Source organism: Oncorhynchus nerka, linkage group LG20, assembly GCF_034236695.1.
Source record: "Oncorhynchus nerka isolate Pitt River linkage group LG20, Oner_Uvic_2.0, whole genome shotgun sequence".
Taxonomy (NCBI): Eukaryota; Metazoa; Chordata; class Actinopteri; order Salmoniformes; family Salmonidae; genus Oncorhynchus; species Oncorhynchus nerka.
The window spans coordinates 29,729,558-29,752,928 of record NC_088415.1 but is presented as its reverse complement, the minus strand read 5'-3'; the positions used below and the strand labels follow the sequence as shown (position 1 = coordinate 29,752,928).

At 42.7% G+C, this 23,371-nt stretch overlaps 1 protein-coding gene across 1 annotated transcript in view; it reads left to right on the top strand.

Annotated features, from left to right (window-relative positions):
• LOC115102246 (AMP deaminase 1-like) overlaps positions 1-23,371 on the top strand; it is a 32,516-nt gene that overhangs the window by 3,970 nt on the left and 5,175 nt on the right. Inside the window, exons 2-8 of the mRNA XM_029621964.2 lie at positions 6,246-6,411; positions 16,259-16,424; positions 17,026-17,191; positions 17,309-17,531; positions 21,904-22,033; positions 22,782-22,976; positions 23,223-23,354. Coding sequence (XP_029477824.1) covers positions 6,246-6,411; positions 16,259-16,424; positions 17,026-17,191; positions 17,309-17,531; positions 21,904-22,033; positions 22,782-22,976; positions 23,223-23,354 — 1,178 coding nt within the window. The remainder of the gene's footprint in view (positions 1-6,245; positions 6,412-16,258; positions 16,425-17,025; positions 17,192-17,308; positions 17,532-21,903; positions 22,034-22,781; positions 22,977-23,222; positions 23,355-23,371) is intronic.

Below are 23,371 nucleotides of genomic sequence, written 5' to 3'. Positions count from 1 at the left end.
CAGGCAGAGGTCAGTAATCCATGGCAGTGTCAGAAATGTACAGAACGGCAGGCAGGCTCAGGTAGAAAGGTCAAAACTGGAAGAACTAAACTCAGCAAAAATAAATAAACGTCCCTATTACAGGACCCTGTCTTTCAAAGATAATTCATAAAATTCCAAATAACTTCACAGATCTTCATTGTAAAGGGTTTAAACACTGTTTCCCATGCTTGTTCAATGAACCATAAACAATTCATGAACATGCACCTGTGGAACGGTCATTAAGACACTAATAGCTTACAGACGGTAGGCAATTAAGGTCACAGTTATGAAAACTAAAGAGGCCTTTCTACTGACTCTGAAAAACACCCTGCTCATCTGTGTGAACGTGCCTTAGGCATGCTGCAAGGAGGAATGAGGACTGCAGATGTGGTCAGGGCAATAAATTGCAATATCCATACTGTGAGACGCCTAAGACAGCGTTACAGGGAGACAGGACGGACAGCTGATTGTCCTTGCAGTGGCAGACCACGTGTAACAACACCTGCACAGGATCAGTACATCCGAACATCACACCTGCGGGACAGGTATAGGATGACAACAACAACTGCCCGAGTTACACCAGGAATGCACAACCCCTCCATCAGTGCTCAGACTGTCCGCAATTGGCTGAGAGATGCTGGACTGAGGGCTTGTCGGCCTGTTGTATGGCAGACATCACTGGCAGCAATGTCGCCTATGGGCACAAACCCACCATCGCTGAACCAGACAGGACAGGCAAAAAGTGCTCTTCACTGACGAGTCGCGGTTTTGTCTCAACGGGTGATATTCGGATTCGCGTTTATCGTCAAAGGAATGAGCGTTACACTGAGTTCTGTACTCTGGAGCAGGATCGATTTGGAGGTGGAGGGTCCGTCATGGTCTGGGGTGGTGTGTCACAGCATCATCGGACTGAGCTCGTTGTCATTGCAGGCAATCTCAATGCTGTGCATTACAGGGAAGACATCCTCTTCCCTCATGTGGTACCCTTCCTGCAGGCTCATCCTGACATGACCCTCCAGCATGACAATGCCACCAGCCATACTGCTCGTTCTGTGCGTGATTTCCTGCAAGACAGGAATGTCAGTGTTCTGCCATGGCCAGCGAAGAGCCCGGATCTCAATCCCATTGAGCACGTTTGGGACCTGCTGGATTGGAGGGTGAGGGCTAGGGCCATTCCCCCAGAAATGTCCAGGAACTTGCAGGTGCCTTGGTGGAAGAGTGGGTTAACATCTCACAGCAAGAACTGGCACATCTGGTGCAGTCCATGAGGAGGAGATGCACTGCAGTACTTAATGCAGCTGGTGGCCACACCAGATACTAACTTTTACTATTGATTTTGACCCCCCCCCCCCCCCCCCCTTTGTTCAGGGACACATTATTCCATTTCTGTTCGTTACATGTCCGTGGAACTTGTTCAGTTTATGTCTTTGTTGTTGAATCTTGGTATGTTCATACAAATATTTACACGTTAAGTTTGCTGAAAATAAATGCAGTTGACAGTGAGTGGACGTTTCTTTTTTTGCTGAGTTTAGAAAACAGGGACTAGAGAGAAAATGCGCACGGGATAAAACACGCTGGTAGACTTGACGAGACAAGACGAACTAGCAACAGACCAACAAAAAACACCGATATAAATGCACAGGGGATAATGGGGGAAATGGGTGACACCTGGAGGGGGGTGGAGACAAGCACAAGAGAGGTGAAAAACATTTTTTCTTCATCCAAGGATAACGTATAGAGCAGGAGTACTCAAGTACTATTTGAGAAGTTCCGGTCACACACATTTCCTAGGTGGCAAACGTCTGGATGGATAATGTCAATTATCGGCGTAGTAACAGACCCCCACCTCGCCAACCCATGCAACCCCAAACTCTTCACACCCCTCTTGTTGGAGAGAAAATGTTATTGTTTTAAAGCTCATTTTCTGCAATTCTATGCATTCTTCCATGTCTAATGTGTGTTTATATGATTTTTAATTATTTACCGGCCTATTGACCCTGTTCTGGGTCCGTATCCGGTCTGCCAGTTGAGTATAGGGGGGTATAGAGAATAAATGAATCAAAGGTGGCCTGTCTCAGTCACTGTACATGGGAATGCATGACAGGAAACTCAACAGACACAATGCTCTTGGTTCTCCAGACTTGTTTGTGCTGTGAAGGGATGAGTAAATGTTTTCTTTCCCCCGTCCCCTGAATGTTGGGAATCTCATGGATGATTCTACTCTTTGCATGGATCTTAGAGATACAACATTAATAATTACATTAAGCATACTACTGGACTAAAATGCATGCTCAATAGAGAATCTATATTAAAAGTTGGGTTTAAAGGAGAAGTTCAGTATTTTACAACTCATCTCGTTGGATGGTTCCTCACCCTGAAAGTAGTCAATGGGCTAGGAGATACTGTAATCCATGGTTCGGTTTTCATTAAACTACAAACTTCAGCTAACTTTAGCCAACGCTAGCTAAAACTCCATGTAAGTGATAGGGGTACATTCCATAGGGGTACATTCATAGTGGTACATTCCATAGGGGTACATTCCATAGGGGTACATTCATAGGGGTACATTCCATAGGGGTACATTCCATAGGGGTACATTCATAGGGGTACATTCCATAGGGGTACATTCCATAGGGGTACATTCATATGGGTACATTCATAGGGGTACATTCCATAGGGGTACATTCCATAGGGGTACATTCATAGGGGTACATTCCATAGGGGTACATTCCATAGGGGTACATTCATATGGGTACATTCCATATGGGTACATTCATAGGGGTACATTCCATAGGGGTACATTCATAGGGGTACATTCATAGGGGTACATTCCATAGGGGTACATTCCATAGGGGTACATTCCATAGGGGTACATTCATAGGGGTACATTCCATAGGGGTACATTCATAGGGGTACATTCCATAGGGGTACATTCCATAGGGGTACATTCATAGGGGTACATTCATAGGGGTACATTCATAGGGGTACATTCCATAGGGGTACATTCATAGGGGTGCATTCATAGGGGTACATTCCATAGGGGTACATTCCATAGGGGTACATTCATAGGGGTACATTCCATAGGGGTACATTCCATAGGGGTACATTCATAGGGGTACATTCCATAGGGGTACATTCATAGGGGTACATTCCATAGGGGTACATTCCATAGGGGTACATTCCATAGGGGTACATTCATAGGGGTACATTCATAGGGGTACATTCCATAGGGGTACATTCATAGGGGTACATTCATAGGGGTACATTCATAGGGGTACATTCCATAGGGGTACATTCCATAGGGGTACATTCCATAGGGGTACATTCATAGGGGTACATTCATAGGGGTACATTCCATAGGGGTACATTCATATGGGGACATTCATAGGGGTACATTCCATAGGGGTACATTCCATAGGGGTACATTCATAGGGGTACATTCCATAGGGGTACATTCCATAGGGGTACATTCCATAGGGGTACATTCCATAGGGGTACATTCATAGGGGTACATTCCATAGGGGTACATTCCATAGGGGTACATTCCATAGGGGTACATTCATAGGGGTACATTCATAGGGGTACATTCCATAGGGGTACATTCATAGGGGTACATTCCATAGGGGTACATTCATATGGGTACATTCATAGGGGTACATTTCATAGGGGTACATTTCATAGGGGTACATTCATAGGGGTACATTCCATAGGGGTACATTCCATAGGGGTACATTCATAGGGGTACATTCATAGGGGTACATTCCATAGGGGTACATTCCATAGGGGTACATTCATAGGGGTACATTCATAGGGGTACATTCCATAGGGGTACATTCCATAGGGGTACATTCCATAGGGGTACATTCATAGGGGTACATTCATAGGGGTACATTCCATAGGGGTACATTCATATGGGGACATTCATAGGGGTACATTCCATAGGGGTACATTCATAGGGGTACATTCCATAGGGGTACATTCCATAGGGGTACATTCCATAGGGGTACATTCATAGGGGTACATTCATAGGGGTACATTCATAGGGGTACATTCCATAGGGGTACATTCCATAGGGGTACATTCATAGGGGTACATTCATAGGGGTACATTCCATAGGGGTACATTCCATAGGGGTACATTCATAGGGGTACATTCATAGGGGTACATTCATAGGGGTACATTCCATAGGGGTACATTCCATAGGGGTACATTCATAGGGGTACATTCATAGGGGTACATTCATAGGGGTACATTCATAGGGGTACATTCCATAGGGGTACATTCCATAGGGGTACATTCATAGGGGTACATTCATAGGGGTACATTCCATAGGGGTACATTCCATAGGGGTACATTCCATAGGGGTACATTCCATAGGGGTACATTCCATAGGGGTACATTCATAGGGGTACATTCCATAGGGGTACATTCCATAGGGGTACATTCCATAGGGGTACATACATAGGGGTACATTCCATAGGGGCACATTCATAGGGGTACATTCATAGGAGTACATTCCATAGGGGTACATTCATAGGGGTACATTCCATAGGGGTACATTCATGCAATGTTAAAAAAAAAAGTTTTAAAAAAAGAAGAAAAGGCCAAATCACCACGTCAAACCAAGTTGATTTGAAATCATTTGGCCATATGGATTTTAGAAAATTGAACGCATGCCCCTATCATTTTGATTTTATCTAGCATTGGCTAAATTTAACTTACGTTTTTAATAGCTGGTAAAAAACAAACAAGCAAACCATAGATTACAGTTCATCTTGGCCCATATGCTACTGTCAGGGGGAGGAACCATCTAAACATTAGAAATGAACCAGTGTCTGACTGGCCACTATTTTAGAACCATGACATACTGTTTTGCAATAACCTTAATTTAAACGTAACGTGTTCCCTAAATATCGTGATTCATATTCTACCAAAAACAATGACCGGTTGCCTTACTTCTGTAAGTAATTTCATGCTTGTTAATTAATGTTTAACCTCGATAAACATCCATTGCCACTTTAGTTGATTTTGTTGTGTCTTTTCAGTCATTTTGTGATTCATTGTTAGTATTTCATCAACACATTCATGAGTTAACTCAATTGACTATCATGTTCATTATCTCATGCTGAATCCTTGGATGGTTACATGTTGCATCTCAAAATGGGAAAAGGGTTTTCCGTCGTTTGATCAAATAAAACAGACCAGGGAAGGGTGTCTCATTCATTTTAATGTGTATTAACATTATCTAACTCATTCATTTAATCCATAACCTGACTTTTATTTTGTTTCATTGGTTGCCTTTTGGTTTATCCTCTTCTCTCCTGCTGTGGAATGGAGTATCAGGTCAAAGTAAGTATGAAGGGTGAGAAGAAGACAGCAATCCTAGAGTAGCCTGACCCTGCGTCTATGTCCCACCATTGAAATGTGTGACTGCCAACATTCATTCACTCACTTATTTGTCATAGAATAGAGTTTGCAGTGGATGCTAGACAAATGAATAAGTCAATAAATGTATCAGTCTGATGGCGCATGAGGTTTCTGGGCCTTGTTGAGTCCAGAGATACTCTGACTCCATGAACAGAATAGGCCAAGAGTTTCTGCAGTTGTGTAGTATCACAGCCTCTTTTGTCTTGTTTGGCTCTAGAAGGCTGTTTTGTTTGTACTGTAGATATTGGCTGTATCAGTAGAGCAAGCCTTTGAGTGTTTATGTGAGTCGTCGGGCCCTATTGTTTGTGCTGGATTACTGTAGCTCTGTGTGCATGGAACCTTGTGTTACCGGTCCAAGCTAGTGATCAGAGCTGTGGGAGTTGACATTGGACCAAGTTCTGCTTGGTCTTATACACACACAAAGCATGCGCTGCTGGAGAGTGTTTTCAACTGCAGTAAGGTATGTCTAATATTTCCCTCTGTGGTACTACCTTGTTGTTTACAAGATGATTTCAACCAATTATTTAAATCATGATGGATTTGACCATCTTAGCTTTCTTGATCATTCACACCTGTTGTATCTATGCTGTTGATAGCTTGTTTCATGTTCAGTGCTTGTTTCAGGTCAGCGCTTCATGTTGTCCATTTCATTGCATCGTGTCCTGTGTAGTACACTTAAAAGCTTTTGGGAAACAAAATGTGATGTGGCATGACATAAGAAAAGTGCACACTTAGTAACTTGCTATTACCTTACAGAAAAACGGCGTGGGTAACACGTTTGTAAATGTTTCTGCCAGAGACCGATGAGCACATGCGTGCCTTTGCAGAGGAAGTCTTTGCATCGGAGACCAAAGGTGAGGGCGTCCGCGATGAGATTTCCTTGTTTGAAGAGCAAGATGACTGTCCCATCCTTAAACAGGAAATGGCCTACCACCTGCAGACTGAAGAAGACACTGAGAAACGGTGGGTATTAGCAGAGAGGAAGATGTGAAATAGAGGGTTTACTCCTGATATAAGTGGACGCACATGGCATTTCATCAACTTATATACACTACCGTTCAAAAGTTTGTCCTTGTTATAGAAAGAAAAGCGCATTTTTTGTCCATTAAAATAACAGTGTAGACATTGTTAATGTTGTAAATGACTGTTGTAGCTGGAAACAACAGATTTTTTAAATGGAATATCTACATAGGCATACAGAGGCCCGTTATCAGCAACCATCACTCCTGTTGTGTTAACTAATCGTTGTGTTAACGTTGTGTTAACTAATCCAAGTTTACCATTTTAAAAGGCTAATTGATCATTAGAAAACCATTTTGCAATTATGTTAGCACAACTGAAAACTGTTGTTCTGATTAAAGAAGCAATAAAACTGGCCTTCTTTAGACTAGTTGAGCATCTGGAGCCTCATCATTTGTGGGTTAAATTATTGGCTTGAAATGGCCAGAAACAAAGAACTTTCTTCTGAAATTTGTCAGTCTTTTCTTGAACTGAGAAATGAAGGCTATTCGATGTGAGAAATTGCCAAGAAACTGAAGATCTCGTACAATGCTGTGTACTACTCCCTTCTCAGAACAGCGCAAACTGGCCCTAACCAGAATAGAAAGAGGAGTGAGAGGCCCCGGTGCATAACTGAGCAAGAGCACACCTTCGAGTGTCTAGTTTGATAAAGCGCTGTTCTGTGAAGGGAGTAGTACACAGCGTTGTACGGGATCATCAGTTTCTTGTAAATTTCTCTCATGGAATAGCCTTCATTTCTGTGGTAAACACAGGCTTAGATCTTATACGTTTTGTTCTATGATCATCTTCATCAGATAACGTAACTTTTTGTGAATTTTGAAGCATGTACGTAATTGTGAAAAGCACGTAAAGCACAAAGGCTTCATAATTCATAAAGGTCATGGTAACTGACTTATATTAAAGGACAAAACTTATAAGATTTCCTAAGCCTATGTTAACCTCGGCGTTTATCTCAAAAACCATAGGAATGGCTGAACCATAGAGGTAACTCGTTTCCGTTTTTTAGGACTACAACAAGCTCTATGTCACGCTTGAATGGTGATGAACAAATTCAATTCAGTCAGTCGTTCTAATGACATTAGCTACCGCCAGCGACGTGATACAAATGCCCAGTGGGAAGCACTTAGAAAACAGACCTTTGCACTGGTCATTCGCACCAGCTTGTCGTTACGTTAGCTAATCAAATCAAACTTTATTTGTCACATGTGCCGAGTACAGCAAGTGTAAACCTTACTGTGAAATGCTTACTTACAAGCCCTTAACCAACAGTGCAGTCCAAGAATAGTTAAGAAAATATTTACCAAACTAAAGTAAAAAGTAACACAATAACGAGGCTATTTACAGGGGGTACCGAGTCAGTGTGCTGGGGTACAGGTTAGTTGAGGTAATTTGTACATGTAGGTTGGAGTGTCAATGTAGCAGCAGTGTACAAAACAAATGGAGAGGGGGTGTCAAATTAAATAGTCCGGTGGCCATTTTATTAATTGTTCAGCAGACTCATGGCTTGGGGGTAGAAGCTGTTAAGGAGCCTTTTGGTCCTGGACTTGGCACTCCAGTACCGCTTGCAATGCGGTAGCAGAGAGAACAGTCTACAACTTTGGTGACTGGCTTTCCTCTGACACTGCCTATTATATAGGTCCTGGATGGCAGGAAGCTTGGCCCCAGTGGTGTATTGGGCCGTATGCACTACCCTCTGTAGCACCTTACGGTCAGATCCCGAGCAGTTGCCATACCAGGCAGTGATGCAACCGGTCACGATGCTCTTGATGGTGCAGCTGTAGAACTTTTAATTGGCATGTCACGGTGATATCCAGATGGTGACCAATACAAGTTATTTCTCCCTCGCCGATTGAACTAAATATCACTTTATATTAGCAGTTTTATCTAGCGCCATGCTGCTGTTGTTGCCAAGCCAGCTAACCAGCATAAACTAACTAGCTGGGATGGGCTCATCAGGACAACGGTATGACTGACTGAACCGAATCCATTCGTCTCAGCTGGGTGACATATGTCATCAATTTGGGTGTACCAGGCATGTCTATATAGTCTCGCCCTTTACCTTATCACTAAATCCACTCTTTGTCTGTCGCACCTCCCCTGTCGCTCGGCAGTAAGAAGAGACTACAAAAGTGTCTTATGACTCCCCATCCCGGATCCGGGATCGTGACTACGGCTCAAGCTCATTACCATAACGCACAATGCAAAAAAATATTCCTAGAAATATTTAACCTCCACACATTAACAAGTCCAATAGCTCAAATGAAAGATAAACATCTTGTTAATCTACCCAGCAAGTCAGATTTCTAAAATGTTTTACGGCGAAAACATAGCACATATTTATATTAGATCACCACCGAAACAAAAGACAAGCGGCGGCCATTTTGTCCCAGAAAAATAACATTTTAAAGTAGGATTAAAAAATAAATAATTCACTAACCTTTTGAAAATCTTCATCAGATGACAGTAATATTACATGTTACACAGTACATTTAATTTTTTTCAATAATATGCCATTTATATCCATAAATCTCGGTTTACAATGACGACATTTCAAAAATGCTCCTCAAATGTCCGGAGAAATGATGATAGCTCCGACAGATAACGTCAGATAACAAGCAATAAACATGACTAAATATACATGTTCTACATATATTTACAAAGATACACTTCTTCTTAATGCAACCGCTGTATTACATTTATTTTTAACGTTACAGACATCGTTCACTGGGCTATACTATGAGTCGGCGCTCAGATATTAGCAGTATGTCTCCTCTACGTTTGGAGTCCACAGAAACCCAAAATAACCACATAAATATTCCCTTACCTTTGATGTTCTTCCATCAGAAGACGTAGAAGGAGTCATACTTACCCAATAAATCGTTTGGTTTCACCTTGTGTGTCCCTGTATTAGCATATGCTAACAGCTTCAGCTGAAATGCATCAAAAATGACTTCTGGTCCAGCACTCTTGCGCATCAAAACTTCCAATTTACATATTATATGTCGATTAAACTGGTCAAACGATGTGCAAAATCGAGCTTTATGATGTTTTTAGCATGTAGAACAAAGAACAGCGCTAACAGACAAACCGGCTTCAAATGCTGGATCATGGAAAAAGACGTACTCCAAATCGGCGCGCGCGCAATAGAGTGCATGTTTTTCAGAGGGACACGAGCAATTTCGCCCGCCAAACGTGCAGGGCTCGTGGGATTCTCACAATGAACGTGCCATTTGAAAGCAGGCATTGCGCTGAACAGATAGAGACTGTTCCTGGATCGGTAGCTGCCTGGGAAGGGTGGGGGCGATGACGTCAAAGTTGACCCAACTTTTCTCTTCACAAGAGAGAGTTTGGGAGAAAGGCTGCCCTGAGAGTTCTGCTTTACATACAGACATAATTTAAACGGTTTTAGAAACTTTAGAGTGTTTTCTATTCAATAATAATTTTTATATGCATATATTAGCAATTTTGGGAAAAAATATTTTCAGTTTACTATGGGCACGCACTTTCTCCAACGGGGGCAGTATAGAGGGGGAGTCATAAGAGGATTTATATAGGTCCTGGATGGCAGGAAGCTTGGCCCCAGTGGTGTATTGGGCCGTATGCACTACCCTCTGTAGCACCTTACGGTCAGATCCCGAGCAGTTGCCATACCAGGCAGTGATGCAACCGGTCACGATGCTCTTGATGGTGCAGCTGTAGAACTTTTAATTGGCATGTCACGGTGATATCCAGATGGTGACCAATACAAGTTATTTCTCCCTCGCCGATTGAACTAAATATCACTTTATATTAGCAGTTTTATCTAGCGCCATGCTGCTGTTGTTGCCAAGCCAGCTAACCAGCATAAACTAACTAGCTGGGATGGGCTCATCAGGACAACGGTATGACTGACTGAACCGAATCCATTCGTCTCAGCTGGGTGACATATGTCATCAATTTGGGTGTACCAGGCATGTCTATATAGTCTCGCCCTTTACCTTATCACTAAATCCACTCTTTGTCTGTCGCACCTCCCCTGTCGCTCGGCAGTAAGAAGAGACTACAAAAGTGTCTTATGACTCCCCATCCCGGATCCGGGATCGTGACTACGGCTCAAGCTCATTACCATAACGCACAATGCAAAAAAATATTCCTAGAAATATTTAACCTCCACACATTAACAAGTCCAATAGCTCAAATGAAAGATAAACATCTTGTTAATCTACCCAGCAAGTCAGATTTCTAAAATGTTTTACGGCGAAAACATAGCACATATTTATATTAGATCACCACCGAAACAAAAGACAAGCGGCGGCCATTTTGTCCCAGAAAAAATAACATTTTAAAGTAGGATTAAAAAAATAAATAATTCACTAACCTTTTGAAAATCTTCATCAGATGACAGTAATATTACATGTTACACAGTACATTTAATTTTTTTTCAATAATATGCCATTTATATCCATAAATCTCGGTTTACAATGACGACATTTCAAAAAATGCTCCTCAAATGTCCGGAGAAATGATGATAGCTCCGACAGATAACGTCAGATAACAAGCAATAAACATGACTAAATATACATGTTCTACATATATTTACAAAGATACACTTCTTCTTAATGCAACCGCTGTATTACATTTATTTTTAACGTTACAGACATCGTTCACTGGGCTATACTATGAGTCGGCGCTCAGATATTAGCAGTATGTCTCCTCTACGTTTGGAGTCCACAGAAACCCAAAATAACCACATAAATATTCCCTTACCTTTGATGTTCTTCCATCAGAAGACGTAGAAGGAGTCATACTTACCCAATAAATCGTTTGGTTTCACCTTGTGTGTCCCTGTATTAGCATATGCTAACAGCTTCAGCTGAAATGCATCAAAAATGACTTCTGGTCCAGCACTCTTGCGCATCAAAACTTCCAATTTACATATTATATGTCGATTAAACTGGTCAAACGATGTGCAAAATCGAGCTTTATGATGTTTTTAGCATGTAGAACAAAGAACAGCGCTAACAGACAAACCGGCTTCAAATGCTGGATCATGGAAAAAGACGTACTCCAAATCGGCCGCGCGCAATAGAGTGCATGTTTTTCAGAGGGACACGAGCAATTTCGCCCGCCAAACGTGCAGGGCTCGTGGGATTCTCACAATGAACGTGCCATTTGAAAGCAGGCATTGCGCTGAACAGATAGAGACTGTTCCTGGATCGGTAGCTGCCTGGGAAGGGTGGGGGCGATGACGTCAAAGTTGACCCAACTTTTCTCTTCACAAAGAGAGTTTGGGAGAAAGGCTGCCCTGAGAGTTCTGCTTTACATACAGACATAATTTAAACGGTTTTAGAAACTTTAGAGTGTTTTCTATTCAATAATAATTTTTATATGCATATATTAGCAATTTTGGGAAAAAATATTTTCAGTTTACTATGGGCACGCACTTTCTCCAACGGGGCAGTATAGAGGGGGAGTCATAAGAGGATTTATATAGGTCCTGGATGGCAGGAAGCTTGGCCCCAGTGGTGTATTGGGCCGTATGCACTACCCTCTGTAGCACCTTACGGTCAGATCCCGAGCAGTTGCCATACCAGGCAGTGATGCAACCGGTCACGATGCTCTTGATGGTGCAGCTGTAGAACTTTTAATTGGCATGTCACGGTGATATCCAGATGGTGACCAATACAAGTTATTTCTCCCTCGCCGATTGAACTAAATATCACTTTATATTAGCAGTTTTATCTAGCGCCATGCTGCTGTTGTTGCCAAGCCAGCTAACCAGCATAAACTAACTAGCTGGGATGGGCTCATCAGGACAACGGTATGACTGACTGAACCGAATCCATTCGTCTCAGCTGGGTGACATATGTCATCAATTTGGGTGTACCAGGCATGTCTATATAGTCTCGCCCTTTACCTTATCACTAAATCCACTCTTTGTCTGTCGCACCTCCCCTGTCGCTCGGCAGTAAGAAGAGACTACAAAAGTGTCTTATGACTCCCCATCCCGGATCCGGGATCGTGACTACGGCTCAAGCTCATTACCATAACGCACAATGCAAAAAATATTCCTAGAAATATTTAACCTCCACACATTAACAAGTCCAATAGCTCAAATGAAAGATAAACATCTTGTTAATCTACCCAGCAAGTCAGATTTCTAAAATGTTTTACGGCGAAAACATAGCACATATTTATATTAGATCACCACCGAAACAAAAGACAAGCGGCGGCCATTTTGTCCCAGAAAAATAACATTTTAAAGTAGGATTAAAAAAATAAATAATTCACTAACCTTTTGAAAATCTTCATCAGATGACAGTAATATTACATGTTACACAGTACATTTAATTTTTTTTCAATAATATGCCATTTATATCCATAAATCTCGGTTTACAATGACGACATTTCAAAAAATGCTCCTCAAATGTCCGGAGAAATGATGATAGCTCCGACAGATAACGTCAGATAACAAGCAATAAACATGACTAAATATACATGTTCTACATATATTTACAAAGATACACTTCTTCTTAATGCAACCGCTGTATTACATTTATTTTTAACGTTACAGACATCGTTCACTGGGCTATACTATGAGTCGGCGCTCAGATATTAGCAGTATGTCTCCTCTACGTTTGGAGTCCACAGAAACCCAAAATAACCACATAAATATTCCCTTACCTTTGATGTTCTTCCATCAGAAGACGTAGAAGGAGTCATACTTACCCAATAAATCGTTTGGTTTCACCTTGTGTGTCCCTGTATTAGCATATGCTAACAGCTTCAGCTGAAATGCATCAAAAATGACTTCTGGTCCAGCACTCTTGCGCATCAAAACTTCCAATTTACATATTATATGTCGATTAAACTGGTCAAACGATGTGCAAAATCGAGCTTTATGATGTTTTTAGCATGTAGAACAAAGAACAGCGCTAACAGACAAACCGGCTTCAAATGCTGGATCATGGAAAAAGACGTACTCCAAATCGCGCGCGCGCGCAATAGAGTGCATGTTTTTCAGAGGGACACGAGCAATTTCGCCCGCCAAACGTGCAGGGCTCGTGGGATTCTCACAATGAACGTGCCATTTGAAAGCAGGCATTGCGCTGAACAGATAGAGACTGTTCCTGGATCGGTAGCTGCCTGGGAAGGGTGGGGGCGATGACGTCAAAGTTGACCCAACTTTTCTCTTCACAAGAGAGAGTTTGGGAGAAAGGCTGCCCTGAGAGTTCTGCTTTACATACAGACATAATTTAAACGGTTTTAGAAACTTTAGAGTGTTTTCTATTCAATAATAATTTTTATATGCATATATTAGCAATTTTGGGAAAAAATATTTTCAGTTTACTATGGGCACGCACTTTCTCCAACGGGGCAGTATAGAGGGGGAGTCATAAGAGGATTTATATAGGTCCTGGATGGCAGGAAGCTTGGCCCCAGTGGTGTATTGGGCCGTATGCACTACCCTCTGTAGCACCTTACGGTCAGATCCCGAGCAGTTGCCATACCAGGCAGTGATGCAACCGGTCACGATGCTCTTGATGGTGCAGCTGTAGAACTTTTAATTGGCATGTCACGGTGATATCCAGATGGTGACCAATACAAGTTATTTCTCCCTCGCCGATTGAACTAAATATCACTTTATATTAGCAGTTTTATCTAGCGCCATGCTGCTGTTGTTGCCAAGCCAGCTAACCAGCATAAACTAACTAGCTGGGATGGGCTCATCAGGACAACGGTATGACTGACTGAACCGAATCCATTCGTCTCAGCTGGGTGACATATGTCATCAATTTGGGTGTACCAGGCATGTCTATATAGTCTCGCCCTTTACCTTATCACTAAATCCACTCTTTGTCTGTCGCACCTCCCCTGTCGCTCGGCAGTAAGAAGAGACTACAAAAGTGTCTTATGACTCCCCATCCCGGATCCGGGATCGTGACTACGGCTCAAGCTCATTACCATAACGCACAATGCAAAAAAATATTCCTAGAAATATTTAACCTCCACACATTAACAAGTCCAATAGCTCAAATGAAAGATAAACATCTTGTTAATCTACCCAGCAAGTCAGATTTCTAAAATGTTTTACGGCGAAAACATAGCACATATTTATATTAGATCACCACCGAAACAAAAGACAAGCGGCGGCCATTTTGTCCCAGAAAAAATAACATTTTAAAGTAGGATTAAAAAAATAAATAATTCACTAACCTTTTGAAAATCTTCATCAGATGACAGTAATATTACATGTTACACAGTACATTTAATTTTTTTTCAATAATATGCCATTTATATCCATAAATCTCGGTTTACAATGACGACATTTCAAAAATGCTCCTCAAATGTCCGGAGAAATGATGATAGCTCCGACAGATAACGTCAGATAACAAGCAATAAACATGACTAAATATACATGTTCTACATATATTTACAAAGATACACTTCTTCTTAATGCAACCGCTGTATTACATTTATTTTTAACGTTACAGACATCGTTCACTGGGCTATACTATGAGTCGGCGCTCAGATATTAGCAGTATGTCTCCTCTACGTTTGGAGTCCACAGAAACCCAAAATAACCACATAAATATTCCCTTACCTTTGATGTTCTTCCATCAGAAGACGTAGAAGGAGTCATACTTACCCAATAAATCGTTTGGTTTCACCTTGTGTGTCCCTATATTAGCATATGCTAACAGCTTCAGCTGAAATGCATCAAAAATGACTTCTGGTCCAGCACTCTTGCGCATCAAAACTTCCAATTTACATATTATATGTCGATTAAACTGGTCAAACGATGTGCAAAATCGAGCTTTATGATGTTTTTAGCATGTAGAACAAAGAACAGCGCTAACAGACAAACCGGCTTCAAATGCTGGATCATGGAAAAAGACGTACTCCAAATCGGCCGCGCGCGCAATAGAGTGCATGTTTTTCAGAGGGACACGAGCAATTTCGCCCGCCAAACGTGCAGGGCTCGTGGGATTCTCACAATGAACGTGCCATTTGAAAGCAGGCATTGCGCTGAACAGATAGAGACTGTTCCTGGATCGGTAGCTGCCTGGGAAGGGTGGGGGCGATGACGTCAAAGTTGACCCAACTTTTCTCTTCACAAGAGAGAGTTTGGGAGAAAGGCTGCCCTGAGAGTTCTGCTTTACATACAGACATAATTTAAACGGTTTTAGAAACTTTAGAGTGTTTTCTATTCAATAATAATTTTTATATGCATATATTAGCAATTTTGGGAAAAAATATTTTCAGTTTACTATGGGCACGCACTTTCTCCAACGGGGGCAGTATAGAGGGGGAGTCATAAGAGGATTTATATAGGTCCTGGATGGCAGGAAGCTTGGCCCCAGTGGTGTATTGGGCCGTATGCACTACCCTCTGTAGCACCTTACGGTCAGATCCCGAGCAGTTGCCATACCAGGCAGTGATGCAACCGGTCACGATGCTCTTGATGGTGCAGCTGTAGAACTTTTAATTGGCATGTCACGGTGATATCCAGATGGTGACCAATACAAGTTATTTCTCCCTCGCCGATTGAACTAAATATCACTTTATATTAGCAGTTTTATCTAGCGCCATGCTGCTGTTGTTGCCAAGCCAGCTAACCAGCATAAACTAACTAGCTGGGATGGGCTCATCAGGACAACGGTATGACTGACTGAACCGAATCCATTCGTCTCAGCTGGGTGACATATGTCATCAATTTGGGTGTACCAGGCATGTCTATATAGTCTCGCCCTTTACCTTATCACTAAATCCACTCTTTGTCTGTCGCACCTCCCCTGTCGCTTGGCAGTAAGAAGAGACTACAAAAGTGTCGCACCATGACTTTGCCTCAGTCCATGAGTGACCAGGCCAGGAAGGTGCTGGCACCTGTGGCGGAGGTGTTGATGGACACCCCAACCTACCTAGAAGTACCTGACTTCCAGAGAGTGGCCATCATTGGAGACTACGCCTCTGGGGTATTATATCTTAGCTATGTAGCCTATGTTTCTCTCTTATCCAGGTTAGACTTATTGAGATCAAATCCCCTTTGCAAGAGAGACCTGGTCCAACAGGATGGACCCGCTCATAAACTCATACATAACACACTATCTATGCTGCCTCCTCCCTCTCCCCCTCAAAAAGCAGCAAATGTCTTGTGGCTCGGGTGTGAACTTGACCACTATGGCTAGTATGTGTCTATGGGTCTGGGTCATTAACCTCTTGTAGGGAAGCCTCCTCAAGGAATAGATCTCTCTACACTGGAGACTAGGAGCCCACAGCAGATGCCTGGGTTTAAGTTTAAAAAATGTCTCTGACATTTACAGAGAGAAATCATAAGGAGGACGTGGGGCCTGCTTATCAAACTGTTCACTTTCCCCTCAGCCAACTTAAGCATTACTACCTAACCCACTTATGAATATTATCAAATTATTTGGTCCCATTGTAAACTGACAACTTGCTGACAATTATCCGTTTGTGTTAGATCAGTGATTACTTCAAGGGATGGAAGGATGCATTTTTTTATTTTTAAGTATTGGAACAGGGCACTTATTCCATCATTCCCCTCGCTACTCATAGGTGACCATGGATGACTTTGAGCTTTCCTGTAAGGGTGTGTACCGTGCTCTGACCATCAGAGAGAAGTACATGAGGCTGGCCTACCAGCGCTTCCCCCTCACCACATCCCAGTACCTGAGGGACATTGAGGGAGAGCCCTTTAAGCCTGAACACTCCGTGCAACCAGGTAAGTGAATAGGCTGGCAAGTGTGAATGTAAATGTCTGGGGTATGCATGCAGTAGTTTCTCGTGACAGATGATTACTGCCAAGAAAGTATCTAACAGCTACCATTTTGTTTGCCAGTCTTCACATCCCCACCCAAGGAGGGCGAGGACCCCTTCAACACCAAGTGCCTGCCCGAAAACCTGAGCTGGGTAGCGCGTATGAAGGACGGTGTCATCTACGTGTACAAAGACGCAGCAGAGGCCGACCAACACAAACCCATCGAGAACATGCCCGCCCCCCACTACGAAACCTTCATCGACGACATGAACTTCCTCATTGCTCTGATTGCACAGGGCCCAACGTGAGTTTTACTGCACAATGAGAGGTCAACTCCAACCTAATCTCATTACAAGACACTTCCGGCCAAATGCGAAGAGTCTGGTGGACCAAAGCGGAAAACTTGGCCTTGGTTAACCAATACAGAACTTATTCAATGAGGTTTAACGGCGGTTGGCATCCAATACATTTTGCATTACCGCCACCTACTAGACTGGAGTACAACTCCCTTATACTTTGCTTGAAAGAATAAATAAATAAACAAGTACCCTACCATCTAACACTACACTCACAAAAAAATACAAATAATACAAAAGGACACCACACTTCTCTACTATTTAAATCTATTAAGTCCTACCTCAGGCCAACAACCTGAAAGGATGGGACACCACCACTTAACACACCCTGTAACTCTTCTGATGTCAAGTCTCGCACAACCAAATACCTCTCTGCAGCTGCCACCACAACCTCAACTTTCTGTGACTTACGTTCCATCCCTGCAGGACAGTTGATAACCATTACTGTAAATGCAAAAAAATCAAATTTTACGGAATAATATATATCACTTGTTGTCCTATCCTTCTGTACTGGTACAGATCTACTACTCACACCACTCCTCCCAGGATCCCTCCTCTTTGACCCATCTTCCTCTACTTTCTTCACTGCCTCAGCATATGACAACTTCTGCATTACCCTAACCCTGGAAACCTCAACCTGCCTCTCTCACACAGGACATTTCTGACCCCCACCCCCATGGGCACCCCTACAATTAACACATACCACTACTTTCCCCAATGCTATACATTCCTTTGTCTCATGCCCTTCTGCACACTTCTCACACCTAAGAGCCTCCCTCCTACACACTGCTGCCACATGCCCATAAGCTTGATACCTGTAACAACGTAATGTATTCAGCACAAAGTTTTGTACAGGATAACTTATACAGTGGGGCAAAAAAGTATTTAGTCAGCCACCAATTGTGCAAGTTCTTCCACTTAAAAAGATGAGAGAGGCCTGTAATTTTCATCATAGGTACACTTCAACTATGACAGACAAAATGAGAAAAAAAATCCAGAAAATCACATTGTAGGATTTTTTATGAATTTATTTGCACATTATGGTGGAAAATAATTATTTGGTCAATAACAAAAGTGTATCTCAATGCTTTGTTATATACCCTTTGTTGGCAATGACAGAGGTCAAACGTTTTCTGTAAGTCTTCACAAGGTTCTCACACACTGTTGTTGGTATTTTGGCCCATTCCTCCATGCAGATCTCCTCTAGAGCAGTGATGTTTTGGGGCTGTTGCTGGGCAACACGGACTTTCAACTCCCTCCAAAGATTTTCTATGGGGTTGAGATCTGGAGACTGGCTAGGCCACTCCAGGACTTTGAAATGCTTCTTACGAAGCCACTCCTTCGTTGCCCGGGCGGTGTGTTTGGGATCATTGTCATGCTGAAAGACCCAGCCCTGTTACATCTTCAATGCCCTTGCTGATAGAAGGAGGTTTTCACTCAAAATCTCACAATACATGGCCCCATTCATTCTTTCCTTTACACGGATCAGTCGTCCTGGTCCCTTTGCAGAAAAACAGCCCAAAAGCATGATGTTTCCACCTCCATGCTTCACAGTAGGTATGGTGTTCTTTGGATGCAACTCAGCATTCTTTGTCCCCCAAACACGACGAGTTGAGTTTTTACCAAAAAGTTATATTTTGGTTTCATCTGACCATATGACATTCTCCCAATCTTCTTCTGGATCATCCAAATGTTCTCTAGCAAACTTCAGATGGGCCTGGACATGTACTGGCTTAAGCAGGGGGACACGTCTGGCACTGCAGGATTTGAGTCCCTGGCGGCGTAGTGTGTTACTGATGGTAGGCTTTGTTACTTTGGTCCCAGCTCTCTGCAGGTCATTCACTAGGTCCCCCCGTGTGGTTCTGGGATTTTTGCTCACCGTTCTTGTGATCATTTTGACCTCACAGGGTGAGATCTTGCGTGGAGCCCCAGATCGAGGGAGATTATCAGTGGTCTTGTATGTCTTCCATTTCCTAATAATTGCTCCCACACTTGATTTCTTCAAACCAAGCTGCTTACCTATTGCAGATTCAGTCTTCCCAGCCTGGTGCAGGTCTACAATTTTGTTTCTGGTGTCCTTTTACAGCTCTTTGGTCTTGGCCATAGTGAAGTTTGGAGTGTGACTGTTTGAGGTTGTGGACAGGTGTCTTTTATACTGATAACAAGTTCAAACAGGTGCCATTAATACAGGTAACGAGTGGAGGACAGAGGAGCCTCTTAAAGAAGAAGTTACAGGTCTGTGAGAGCCAGAAATCTTGCTTGTTTGTAGGTGACCAAATACTTATTTTCCACCATAATTTAAAAATCCTACAATGTTGATTTTCTGGATTTTTTTCATCTCATTTTGTAAGTCATAGTTGAAGTGTATCTATGATGAAAATTACAGGCCTCTCTCATCTTTTTAAGTGGGAGAACTTGTACAATTGGTGGCTGACTAAATACTTTTTTGCCCCACTGTATATCCTAACATTACTTTGTCGGGCAAAGACTCAACATCAAAATTCAAAAGAACAGACAATGACTCTTTTGTTTCACCACTCACGCCACCCCGTCTGTGAAGAGCATCACAAACTCTGGGAATCTTCCCCTTCAGTTGGCCAACTTTGACATGTCCTGCTACCCCAGTAATCACTCCTTTCAATGGTACCCTTTTCTCGAGAGCAAAACAATTCACATTTTTTGCCCCCATTAGTTTAATGCGGAGCACCTTCTGCCTCTGACCAGCAGAAACACAAACAATTATCAAAAGACCACTTCTGGTTACCCTCACCAATTCCACAGCACCCAACTCACACACCCTGAAACCACAAATGGATCAGCCAAAAGGCCAGGGGCCACTTTTTCCAAAAACTTCACTCCTACTGTCACAGACTCATCTTTATCCTGACCCTCGGCGCAAGCCTCGGGCTCCGAGAATTTCACCACACCGACCATCTCCGATACTTTGACCTCATGCACTTTCATTTGTCCTCCTGTCTTCAGCTCACTCTGCTTACACTTTCTACCATTCTTCTTTAACAAACCATCTCCCTTTTTCCTGCTATTTTTAACCTACTCAAGCTCACCCTCTTCCTCCCTCTCTCTCTTAGACCTCCTCTGCCTGTCTTTTTCCCTCCATTCCTCCTCCGTATTCCAAGTATACGTCTCCTTATGATAATACTGCACTGACATCTTGACATACATCTTGATCTTGCCTTCTCAAGGGATGCCATTTAACCAGCTGTCACAATCTCCGTATAATCAGCACAAACCCCTCGGGATCACCAATACAGAAAGATCAGGAGAAACTCCTGACACACAGGCATTGGCTTAATCTACCAACCAATCATCTCCCACAACCCCTTCCTCTTCACCCTCCCCGGTACGTGTCTTGTGCGCAACACAAGTTCCTGCCTGGGTCTTGCCTCCATTTGGAGCCACGCCAAGCAGTCGTGTGATTCGTTAATTTAATTACAAATACTTTAATCAGTGAGGTCACGCCCATTGAATTCTGTTGTCACTCCCACTAAGCTAACTTTTAAACGTTGATGTTTTTACATTTTTAGTCATTTAGCAGACGTGCTTATCCAGAGCGACTTTGAGTGCATACATTTTCCTATTTGTTCATACGAGTCCCCCATGGGAGTCAAACCCACAACCCTGGCGTTGCAAGTGCCATGCTCTACCAACTGAGCTCACGGGACTATGTCCTATGCTTATCTGCACTTAGTCCAAGAATGTACTCTTAAGGAGTGTAGGCGAGCCCACCGTTACTCCTTAAGGTCCTAACTCTATAAAGGTGTGTAGTAATTGTTTTTTTGAAAATGATTTCTCGCTGATATCAAAGATATGTTCCACAAGCTATGCGTGTTCATGTTCAGACAGAGTATCGAGCATTTTAACACATAAGTCTCCCTAGGAGAGGATACCTTCATCAATAGACGCTAAAGGTAGTTAGCATCTATGAATTTGGTAATATGTGCTGTGTGCAATAGCCTGGGAGCGAGGTTAACTCCAACCCAGCAGAGTCACAGTAATGTGTATGTGGTGGCTTTTGATCCAACCCTGCTTAAACACTTGCATCAAGTGAGCTAGGCTGCGTTTACACAGGCAGACCATTTCTGATCTTTTTTTTCTTTCCACTAATTGGTCTTTTGACCAATCAGATCAGCTTTTGCCAATAACTGGGCAAAAGATTAGAATTGGGCTACCTGTATAAATGCAGCCTTAAGGCTGGTCTGGAACAAATAATCCAACATATGGACTACATATCACACCATGAAATGCCTAACAACTTACAAGATCCACATTACATTTTTGTCTGTCTTTCCTGGGTGGCAGTAAGACATACAGTCACCGTCGTCTGAAGTTCCTCATGTCCAAGTTCAACGTGCATGAGATGCTGAACGAGATGGAGGAGATGAAGGAGCTGAAGCTGAACCCCCATAGGGACTTCTACAACTGCAGGAAGGTAGACAGCTGCCACCTTACAAAACATATTAGTATTGGCCTAGCTTATTAAATCTAAGACCTCTTGGTGTAATGGTTAAGGTGCTGGCTTAACACACATGCACAACCAGACATTGATTTATTGATCGGAAATTACAGAACAATTACTAGGATTTTCTGCCTGTAGCAACAATAGTGGATAATGCTGAAAATACCGGTAAAAGCAGGTTTTGGCTAGGTAGTATACAGTTTGTCAGAGTGTACTTTTTGTAGCCGGTTAGGAGAATTAGATCAAAGTTAGGAAAATCACATTTTTGGCATCAATTTGACATAAGCTGTATCCTCCCTAGTCATGAACGTAAAAGCACAGTGCCTCCATTTCTGCACCTAAAAGTAGGGCCCTAGACATGGTCAATCACAGAGCACATTCAACACTGAAAAGAACTGCCTGTAACAGGGAAATATTCACCCTGTTACACCAGTTTCATTTCATTGATAAAAATGACAGCAATAACAAAATTACAAAAAATACCTTTCAACAGATATCTTATATTTGTGAATGCATAAGACGTCTATGGGCTTTAGAGTAGGCTACTTTAACTTCCTACAACCTGGGTGCGACTTCCACTTCTGCTCGCAAATAGCAAATGTTGTGTGCCCTGCTCCCCCTGTTGTTCAAGCAGTGTCAGTACACCACAAAGAGAACTCATAATAACTTGTAAGTAACTCATAACTATTTTTTCTCATAACTCCTGTGTGTGCTGTTGTAGGTAGACACCCACATCCATGCAGCTGCCTGCATGAACCAGAAGCACCTCCTGCGCTTCATCAAGAAGTCATACAGGGTGGACGCTGACCGTGTAGTGCAACATATTAAGGGCAAAGATGTGACCATGAAGGAACTGTTTGCCAACCTCAACCTACACCCCTATGATCTCACTGTCGATTCCCTGGATGTGCACGCTGTGAGTCCTACCTCTAGCTAGTGTAGCGTTCAAAGGGGAAATGCAGTCCTGTGGCCAAAGTGAAAGTGTGATACGACCTCCTGTGTAATAAAGTTCCAGACCTCTTGGCAGAAGCTGTAGATTGCTTATATAGTCAAATGCATATAGTGAAACAATATGCAGCTTTGATATTTGTATTATTTTTCCATTGCCAGTGTGTACATTCCCTGGTCTTACTACATGCTTCTCTCACCCTCTTCTCTCAAGGGCAGACAAACCTTTCAGCGTTTTGACAAGTTCAATGCCAAGTACAACCCTGTGGGAGCCAGTGAGCTGCGTGACCTGTACATGAAAACAGAGAACCACATCGACGGAGAGTACTTTGCCAGGATCATTAAGGTTAGACTGCTATGGCT